Genomic DNA, 10,506 nt, shown 5'->3' on the forward strand with positions numbered 1-10,506 from the left:
ATGACATTGGATGGATGGAAAATGTCTGATCACATAACCATTCTACATACTGTATATGGCCTTCATAAAGACAGAAGTTTGACTTAAAGGATTTGAAAAGTATGAAAAGGCTGTTTGACATTCAATTCCATTCAGCTTATTTGATATAGACTGCGTTGCAGACGTCTGTTGCACGTCAGCTTGTTGACCCGTACAGACCATCTGCTAGAGAGATGATCCAATGGGAGTGAGTCACTGCAGCGCACCAAACACATCAACACACCCACTCGGTTCCCATTCACCTGTTGGTCTGCCGCCTCCAATGAGCCCGGTCAGATTAAAGCGGCTCATAAAACTTTATTAGCGCCCCACATTGTGACCATGTACAGACTGTGGGACGCATGCTGGCGGGCACTGCAGAACACCACACACACATGCAGTTGATCTTGAGAAACAGGAGGCCTTAAGAAATGTGTATTTAAAGGACGCCTGGCAAACAAAACATAACTGAAAGAAGAATTGCGATTCATTCCACCTGACCGTGAACTTTGTAATTGTAGTCCTTTAATTCTTTGACCCAAGCTCGTTGGATCGTAGCACTATTATTGAAAGGTTGAGAACATGGGTGTGTATTTCGGCCCTCCAGTGGTTCTTCTCATATATTTTAAACAGAAAATGAGTTGTGTCTGAAGCATCGTCTGTGCCTCAGGGCTCCATACTAGTATACATATATACATATGTCGTTGCATTTCTATGCAGACAATACGCAGCTGTACTTGTCCTGCTAACCAGGAAGTCTCTGTGAGAGGCCATGAGCACATGGACCAGCTCTGCCTCATCTGAGCACCTTGCTGGGATTTTAGATCACAACCTCAACCTTGAGTTCCATGTTCCATGCAAGCTTAGTCTTGTTTTTTCTTTTGATAAATATTGCAAGAATGTTGATTGTTTCTGATGTTTAATCATTGTCTAAAAGTTATTTATGCTTTTATTACTTAATTTCTGGATTATTGTTATGCCTTGGCCGAAACATGATTTCTCGGCTTCGAGCTGTCTAAAATGCAGCTGCAAGACTCTCTAATATTTTAGCTTCCCTTCACTGGCTGATACATTTTAAAAGTCATTTTAAAATCTCAAGCTTGATTTTTAAGGCCCTGAAATTGTTACTCTCACATTTGATTGTTTGTGAAGCACTCTGTAACGGGGTGCTATATAAATGAAGTCATTGTTATCATCATTAATAGGCTACATAAAGTCAGACTATTTATTTAACGAAATGTGTCTGTTTTGCGTGGATCTGCATTTACTTTGTGTGGCTTTAGTGCTCCTACTCTCCTCGGTTGACACTGGGAATGACTCCCCGATGGGACTGCTGGTGGCTGACCAGTGTCTGCCTGCATTACCTCATCCTCCTGATGTCTTCCTGTCACCCCGCGTGTCCTTAGTATCAGCTTTATAGCTGAAGCCAATTTCATGGTTATTCCCAGTTCCCCTAATTCAAATTGGGAACATTTTGTTCAATCAACATAGTGTTGATTGTTTGATTTAAATATTTCTGTCAATGGTGAACAATACCTGGACTTCTACTAGGGAGTATTTCTATACATCATGTTATAAAACTGTTTTATTGAGGCCGACTGTGAAAAGGTGAGGTGACATTCTATTATTCCTGGATTCCTTGGATTGAAAAGTCTCAGCCTCACTTATTATCATCTACCTAGATTTAGTCTACCTTCTCTGCTGTTTTCATTCATTTTCAGTAAACAGAACACTAAACATCCAATATCCCAGTGATTCCACATTCTGGTTAAAAGGGGAAACGTAACTAGTAGGCCTATACTGTAGACTAGTCACCATACTCGGTGAAAAAGCAGATTTTCTGAATTTGATGTAACTCCGGAACTAAAGAGTCCTGTTTGTTTCCGCCCGGACAGTGTCAAAGACGAACTAAACACCTCAGCATGAGCAAAAGATGCTTGATAACTGAACTTTCTGAACTGTCGCTGCCTCAGTGACCACGCGGTTTTCTGTGTTGTCGTCGGTTGTTTATTAGTCAGTCCTTCACGTGTTGAACGCGGCGAGCAACCGGAACAGCAGCAGAGTTGCACCGGGAGAGTAAAACAAGGGGCCGGCTAACGAGGTGAGCTAACTAACTGTCATGTGGAGGTCCATCGAGGCAGACCCCTTTTGGTTTATAGCACCAGTCTGTGTGTAGCTAAAAACAACACACCACTTCAAACGGCATTCATACGAACAGCTTTCAGCAGATGTGAGAGGAGACTAATCCAGTGAGCCATCCCATAATACCAACACGAAATATGTCAAAACAGTGTGTGTGTGTGTGTGTGTGTGTGTGTGTGTGTGTGTGTGTGTGTGTGTGTGTGTGTGTGTGTGTGTGTGTGTGTGTGTGTGTGTGTGTGTGTGTGTGTGTGTGTGTGTGTGTGTGTGTGTGTGTGTGTGTGTGTGTGTGTGTGTGTGTGTGTGTGTGTGTGTGTGTGTGTGTGTGTGTGTGTGTGTGTGTGTGTGTGTGTGTGTGTGTGTGTGTGTGTCATTGGGTTCAGCTCTGCAGTCATGCTCCTGGTGGACCCGGGTCTGTACATCGGCACCGCGGCCGACCTCAATGACAGCCAGGCATTGTCCGACGCAGCTGTCTTTCACATCCTGTCCGTGGACTCTGTGGACCCTGCCCCTCTGGTTCCTGCTGATGGGGGCTTCCGCAGGAAGTGGGTCAATGTTTTGGATGAGGTGACCTCTGACCTCTTGAGTCACATGGACAACTGCTTCCTGTTTATTCGGGAGGCTGTGGATGAAGGCGGAGCTGCACTTGTTCACTGGTAAAGGGTCAGATGTCAACGGGATGCCTCTAGTATGTGTCTATATATAAAAAATGTTTACATAAACTAGGGCTTTTATTCATTAACAATACATTATCAATAAATGATAATTAAAATTTGTAATTCTTTGTGTGTGTTTGTCAGTCAGGCCGGTCGGAGTCGCAGTGCCACCATCATTACTGCTTATCTCATGAAGAGATACCAGCTGGGCTTCACTGAGGCTTACCACAGACTGAAGACTATCAAACAGGATGTACAGTAAGTGTGTGTGTGGCTGCACTGCTTCTTGAATCGTTCTTTGATTAACTGACTGGCTAAAATGCCTGAAAGTGTGTCCCTTAGTGTTTGTTTTTACTGTTTTCCTTTCTGTGCATCTTTTGTTATGTACCTGGACATTGGGTGGACCTTTAAGACTACTTGGTCAGAATGGACATCCTGATCAGATGATTGATAGTTGGTGGGTTTGTTTCAGGGTCAACCCTGGGTTTGAGGAGCAGCTGTGTCTGTACGAGGCCCTGCAGTGTGAAGTGGACACCTCCAGTCCTCTGTACAAACAGTATAGGCTGACCAAGATCACAGAGAAGTACCCTGGTAACCACAAAGTCATTTAGTTTGATTACAACGTGGCAGATAAGTAGCCAACACACTCTGTTTCCTTATTTGGATTCATTATTCGTGTATTGATTTTTCTCATGTGTGTGAGCAGAGTTGAAGCACGTTCCCAGGGAGCTGTTTGCCGTCGACCCCGCCCTCTCCAGCTCCTCTGAGGCGTCCTATCGCTGCAGGAAGTGCAGGTGAACAAGTTTACACAGTGGCTGAGTGGAGCAAAGCTTTCTAATTATGCTTGTGAGTTTGTGTCCTATGGGAATAGTCAAAGGCTTTAAATGAGGAAGCTTTACTGTCATTGGCATATTCTTCCTGATGCCAGAAAAATTTGCAAAAATGATGCATTTATTTCGGTAAAATAACTTTTCATGCATTTTTTCATCATTTTGGCTAAAGCAATAATTAGCAGCAATTTAGGAAATGCACATTCCTCCTCTGCAGACGAACTCTGTTCCGTGGCTCCAGTATTCTCAGTCACCCAGTAGGAGAAGGAGCGCCAGCCTTTGGTTACAAGAAGTCCGGTACACGCACTGGTAAGAACACAGGCGTTCATCTAACCCATTTACCAGCACGAGGCACCTCCACCAGGAGGCGCTCATAGGCAGAGGTCCAGCCCGAGGAGACGATAGGTGCACACCAGTGCTTAGAAATCATAAGAAAACAAGACGCTCCATATAAACGTATTTCATCTCATTTTAAGTTTTCCTCGGTGATAGTTGTGTGTACATCCATGGGTACACTGCAAAACTGCAAACAGCTAATTCAACGAGCATTTCATATTAATTAATTACATGAAATGTGTTGTTGTCTAGGAGACGTCCAGTGTACGTCTTACTTCATCGAACCTGTGCAGTGGATGGAACAGGCTTTACTCGGAGTGATGGACGGACAGGTAACGCACACGCACTGGTCAGAAAGTACAGTTATTAATTGGTATTAAATACTTCCATAAACGTTCCCAGCCTCTCTTGAACTGATTATAATCAAGTCAACTTTCATGCTTCTGGTTTAATCAGATGGAGCTTTTAATTTCAGTAAAGAAATTAAGTTTTCACAAATAGGATCTCGCTAATATTTGGAGCCAGAATGGTTCCTTTAATATAAGAACACTTGGTGGACAAAACAAAGTACACAAGTATGCATGTTAGTTATGATCGTCTTCCTATCACTGGAGGTTTTCTGGTCTAAGAATTCTACTTAAAACACGTGTGTGTGTGTGTGTGTGTGTGTGTGTAGATGCTGTGTCCTAAGTGTAGCGCTAAGCTGGGGTCATTCAGCTGGTGTGGTGATCGGTGTTCGTGTGGTCGCTGGGTCACTCCGGCCTTCCAGCTGCACCGCAACAGAGTGGACGAGATCCAACAGCTCAACATTCAGAAATAATATTTTCATACTGCAGGAGTTTTTGCGTGACATTGTAAGTCACACAATGGTACAGACACTTGCTTACCTTTTTTTTTTTCTTCTTCAGAATTTCAGGTGGCCTTTCAAATATCATAAGGATAGTTGCCAAATGCAATTTTTTTTTTTTTCAGAAATTGGTGCTGAAACAATAATAGAAAATGTATTGTTTTTTTCAGAATTAAATACATTAGAGTGACTATAATGGACATTTCTATAATAACAATGAAAAGGGGTTGCTCGTAGTGATGAACCTACAGAGATTAATCTGCTGAATCTGCAGCTCCCCTCCTGAGTTTCAGCTCGTTGTTTAGCTTCAGCGTCCTGTTATGGTTCACTCCCACAGCTCTCATTGTTGTTTTTTCAGCCACAGAAAGCAGCTGTTTTCACTGGAAAAAAGTCTTAAAAACTCTACCTGTGCACTACCTGTTCTGCAGTTATCAGCAGGCAGACACACTTAGAGACTAGCCGGTGAACATGTGTGTGGAGCATGAAGCAGCTAAAGAGACAGACAGTTCCCTCAGGAGGTGGTGGAGACCAAAAACGGCTAAAAGAGAGACAATACTGGACTTTCGTTCACCGAGACAGAAGCCTGACTCCAAATGAATGATAATGTTGCTCCTTAACTTCTGGATGTGTACATATGCAACTGTTTGCTCACAAGCGGCCAAAAAAAGAAGAAATCAGTGATATCAGATTTAAAGTTGCATTGACTGGTTGTTGTGGTTGTTGTGGTTGTTTGTGGCCACTTGGTAAGCATTCAGTTGACTCAGGTGTCACTAAAAGGGACTTTTATACCACGGCTAATATTTCCCTGCAAGAAGTCTCCCCTCGACATTCTACCTATTTAAATCTGAATGTAGTGCAGATGACTCTTCTGTAAAACACACAAATGTAAATAAATGACAAATAAAAACACATATATACTTATATCAGACAAGTCTGAGTGTGTTTTATGTGTGTGTGCCTGTGTGTGTTAGTCGTACACATTCTCTGCTGGTAAACTAAAATATATATATATTTTTTTTTAACGTATTACTACATAAGTGTGACAAGAAAACAGCATTCAAACGTACGCACATTTTCCCTGATGCATGAGGCCATTGGGAGGCGGCCTCTGTTGAGCCTCTAGTCCGGATGGACTCGTGTGTTGGGGGGAGCCTCTGGCTGACGTGGCCCCCAGTGGTAGTGGTTCATCATCCTGTGGAGCTGGGGCAGCTACGTGGTGCCCGGCCTGGCACGGAGCAGGATGATGAGCATCCACATGTCTGTTCCCCACTCCAAAGAAGACGGGCCGCTAGGGGGACCTGATGGTGTTTTTAAAAGAGGAGGCCAAGAAAGAGGAAGAGCGCTTCCAGGCTGCACAAGCGAACATAAAAGAACATTTTGGTTTAGTATTTACATAATCAGTTAGCATCTATTTCTTTCAAGTGATAAACAATGTATCTATGAATAAATTAGATGTTTTGGAAAATGTCTCGTTTTAGTGTAAAATTCCCAGTCAATGATGGTAGTTATAATGGTGGTAGCATAAATCAAAGGTGTAGTCAAACATTGTTTTTCCAGAGATCTCCAACAACAGAAATGTGGCATAACACTTCTGTCCTTTATGTGCACATGTATAATTCAAGTAAAAGATGTGCTGAGCTAAATAGTAAAAAAAACAGGTAAGAAGCTGTTAGGAACAAAGTGACAACTTCTATACAGTACTCACATTACTTTATTATACTTTACAAGAATATTGCACAACAAACTTCAAAGCAACTTAGAAATATAACAAACGAGAAATCTTTCTTAGCGTCATATAAAAGGCACCTCGTGATGATGGCAGAATCCTCAAGAGGGCCTCCATGGAGTGGCGCCCCAGGCTGTAGACCACCATGAGGTATTCTTCTTGTGGTTTAACGGTGGTTGGCATCCATTTTATTTGTGCAAAAAAGAAAATAATAGCCTCTGTACCTTATCGCTACATTTCAATCAGACCCTATAAAACCCCTGTGTGCTTTAAGAACGCTAACAGTACTCTAACCGGTGTTCTTTAAGAACGCTAACAGTACTCTAGGCTGTGTTCTTTAAGAACGCTAACAGTACTCTAACCTGTGTGCTTTAAGAACGCTAACAGTACTCTAACCTGTGTTCTTTAAGAACGCTAACAGTACTCTAGGCTGTGTTCTTTAAGAACGCTAACAGTACTCTAACCTGTGTTCTTTAAGAACGCTAACAGTACTCTAACCTGTGTTCTTTAAGAACGCTAACAGTACTCTAGGCTGTGTTCTTTAAGAACGCTAACAGTACTCTAACCTGTGTTCTTTAAGAACGCTAACAGTACTCTAACCTGTGTTCTTTAAGAACGCTAACAGTACTGTAACCTGTGTTCTTTAAGAACGCTAACAGTACTCTAACCTGTGTGCTTTAAGATTGCTAACAGTACTCTAGGCTGTGTTCTTTAAGAACGCTAACAGTACTCTAGGCTGTGTTCTTTAAGAACGCCAACAGTACTCTAACCTGTGTGCTTTAAGAACGCTAACAGTACTCTAACCTGTCTTCTTCAAGAACGCTAACAGTACTCTAACCTGTGTGCTTTAAGAACGCTAACAGTACTCTAACCTGTGTTCTTTAAGAATGCTAACAGTACTCTAACCTGTGTTCTTTAAGAACGCTAACAGTACTCTAGGCTGTGTTCTTAAAGAACGCTAACAGTACTCTAGGCTGTGTTCTTTAAGAACGCTAACAGTACTCTAACCTGTGTTCTTTAAGAACGCTAACAGTACTCTAACCTGTGTTCTTTAAGAACGCTAACAGTACTCTAACCGGTGTTCTTTAAGAACGCTAACAGTACTCTAACCTGTGTGCTTTAAGAACGCTAACAGTACTCTAACCTGTGTTCTTTAAGAACGCTAACAGTACTCTAACCTGTGTTCTTTAAGAACGCTAACAGTACTCTAACCGGTGTTCTTTAAGAACGCTAACAGTACTCTAACCTGTGTGCTTTAAGAACGCTAACAGTACTCTAGGCTGTGTTCTTTAAGAACGCTAACAGTACTCTAACCTGTGTTCTTTAAGAATGCTAACAGTACTCTAGGCTGTGTTCTTTAAGAACGCTAACAGTACTCTAACCTGTGTTCTTTAAGAACGCTAACAGTACTGTAACCTGTGTTATTTAAGAACGCTAACAGTACTCTAACCTGTGTTCTTTAAGAACGCTAACAGTACTGTAACCTGTGTTCTTTAAGAACGCTAACAGTACTCTAACCTGTGTTCTTTAAGAACGCTAACAGTACTCTAACCTGTGTTCTTTAAGAACGCTAACAGTACTCTAACCTGTGTGCTTTAAGATTGCTAACAGTACTCTAGGCTGTGTTCTTTAAGAACGCTAACAGTACTCTAGGCTGTGTTCTTTAAGAACGCTAACAGTACTCTAGGCTGTGTTCTTTAAGAACGCCAACAGTACTCTAACCTGTGTGCTTTAAGAACGCTAACAGTACTGTAACCTGTGTGCTTTAAGAACGCTAACAGTACTCTAACCTGTGTGCTTTAAGAACGCTAACAGTACTGTAACCTGTGTGCTTTAAGAACGCTAACAGTACTCTAACCTGTGTGCTTTAAGAACGCTAACAGTACTCTAACCTGTGTGCTTTAAGAACGCTAACAGTACTCTAACCTGTGTTCTTTAAGAACGCTAACAGTACTCTAACCTGTGTTCTTTAAGAACGCTAACAGTACTCTAGGCTGTGTTCTTTAAGAACGCTAACAGTACTCTAACCTGTGTGCTTTAAGAACGCTAACAGTACTCTAGGCTGTGTTCTTTAAGAACGCTAACAGTACTCTAACCTGTGTTCTTTAAGAACGCTAACAGTACTGTAACCTGTGTTATTTAAGAACGCTAACAGTACTCTAACCTGTGTTCTTTAAGAACGCTAACAGTACTGTAACCTGTGTTCTTTAAGAACGCTAACAGTACTCTAGGCTGTGTTCTTTAAGAACGCTAACAGTACTCTAGGCTGTGTTCTTTAAGAACGCTAACAGTACTCTAGGCTGTGTTCTTTCAGAACGCCAACAGTACTCTAACCTGTGTGCTTTAAGAACGCTAACAGTACTCTAACCTGTGTTCTTCAAGAACGCTAACAGTACTCTAACCTGTGTGCTTTAAGAACGCTAACAGTACTCTAACCTGTGTTCTTTAAGAATGCTAACAGTACTCTAACCTGTGTTCTTTAAGAACGCTAACAGTACTCTAACCTGTGTTCTTTAAGAACGCTAACAGTACTCTAACCTGTGTTCTTTAAGAACGCTAACAGTACTCTAGGCTGTGTTCTTAAAGAACGCTAACAGTACTCTAGGCTGTGTTCTTTAAGAACGCTAACAGTACTCTAACCTGTGTGCTTTAAGAACGCTAACAGTACTCTAACCTGTGTTCTTTAAGAACGCTAACAGTACTCTAACCTGTGTTCTTTAAGAATGCTAACAGTACTCTAACCGGTGTTCTTTAAGAACGCTAACAGTACTCTAACCTGTGTGCTTTAAGAACGCTAACAGTACTCTAACCTGTGTGCTTTAAGAACGCTAACAGTACTCTAACCTGTGTGCTTTAAGAACGCTAACAGTACTCTAGGCTGTGTTCTTTAAGAACGCTAACAGTACTCTAACCTGTGTTCTTTAAGAACGCTAACAGTACTCTAACCTGTGTGCTTTAAGAACGCTAACAGTACTCTAACCTGTGTGCTTTAAGAACGCTAACAGTACTCTAACCTGTGTTCTTTAAGAACGCCAACAGTACTCTAACCTGTGCTCTTTAAGAACGCTAACAGTACTCTAACCTGTGTGCTTTAAGAACGCTAACAGTACTCTAACCTGTGTTCTTTAAGAACGCTAACAGTACTCTAGGCTGTGTTCTTAAAGAACGCTAACAGTACTCTAGGCTGTGTTCTTTAAGAACGCTAACAGTACTCTAACCTGTGTGCTTTAAGAACGCTAACAGTACTCTAACCTGTGTTCTTTAAGAACGCTAACAGTACTCTAACCTGTGTGCTTTAAGAACGCTAACAGTACTCTAACCTGTGTTCTTTAAGAACGCTAACAGTACTCTAACCTGTGTGCTTTAAGAACGCTAACAGTACTCTAGGCTGTGTTCTTTAAGAACGCTAACAGTCTGCAGTCTCGTCTGCATAGCAATGAAAGTTTATGCAGTGTTTCCTGATAATATTGCCCAAAGTAAGCATATATAAGGTAAATAAAATTGGTCCAAGCACAGAACCTTGTGGAACTCCGTGATTAACGTTGGTGGTCATTGAGGCTTCATCGTTTACAAATACAAATTGAGATCAATCTGATAAATAGGATTTAAACCAACTTAGTGCGGTACCTGAAATGCCAATCGACTGATCCAGTCTCTGTAATAGGATGTCATGATCAATGGTGTCGAACGGAAGCACTAAGGTCTAATAATACCAGTACAGAGATGAGTCCTTTATCAGCATTAAGGTCTAACAAGACCAGTACAGATATGAGTCCTTTATCAGCACTAAGGTCTAACAAGACCAGTACAGAGATGAGTCCTTTATCAGCACTAAGGTCTAACAAGACCAGTACAGAGATGAGTCCTTTATCTGATGCAATTAGGAGGTCATTTGTAATTTTCACCAGTGCTGTCTCTGTGCTGTGGTGTTTTCTAAATCCTGACTGAAACTCC

At 41.7% G+C, this 10,506-nt stretch overlaps 1 protein-coding gene across 2 annotated transcripts; it reads left to right on the top strand.

Moving 5' to 3' along the window:
- Positions 1-1,911: 1,911 nt before the first annotated feature.
- On the top strand, positions 1,912-5,752 carry dusp12 (dual specificity phosphatase 12). Of its 2 annotated transcripts, none has more exons than XM_034556512.1 (8): positions 1,912-2,119; positions 2,541-2,813; positions 2,958-3,071; positions 3,286-3,404; positions 3,520-3,607; positions 3,861-3,952; positions 4,232-4,311; positions 4,656-5,752. In XM_034556512.1, the coding sequence occupies exons 2-8, from the start codon at positions 2,551-2,553 to the stop codon at positions 4,797-4,799; spliced, it is 900 nt and encodes a 299-aa protein (XP_034412403.1). In that variant the 5' UTR covers positions 1,912-2,119; positions 2,541-2,550; the 3' UTR covers positions 4,800-5,752. The 2 variants fall into 2 exon arrangements, with proteins under 2 accessions (XP_034412403.1, XP_034412404.1); XM_034556513.1 differs by having other exon boundaries at positions 1,923-2,119; positions 2,549-2,813.
- Positions 5,753-10,506: the final 4,754 nt, after the last annotated feature.

Source organism: Cyclopterus lumpus, chromosome 17 (assembly GCF_009769545.1).
Source record: "Cyclopterus lumpus isolate fCycLum1 chromosome 17, fCycLum1.pri, whole genome shotgun sequence".
NCBI lineage: Eukaryota > Metazoa > Chordata > Actinopteri > Perciformes > Cyclopteridae > Cyclopterus > Cyclopterus lumpus.

What these genes read in the sequence shown, in the direction of transcription:
- dusp12 (XM_034556512.1), top strand. Translation starts at nt 2,551, where the DNA reads ATGCTCCTGGTGGACCCGGGTCTGTACATCGGCACCGCGGCCGACCTC. An exon ending in ACTATCAAACAGGATGTACA is followed by an intron (nt 3,072 to 3,285) that starts GTAAGTGTGTGT and finishes GGTTTGTTTCAG; the next exon opens with GGTCAACCCTGGGTTTGAGG. An exon ending in TCGGAGTGATGGACGGACAG is followed by an intron (nt 4,312 to 4,655) that starts GTAACGCACACG and finishes GTGTGTGTGTAG; the next exon opens with ATGCTGTGTCCTAAGTGTAG.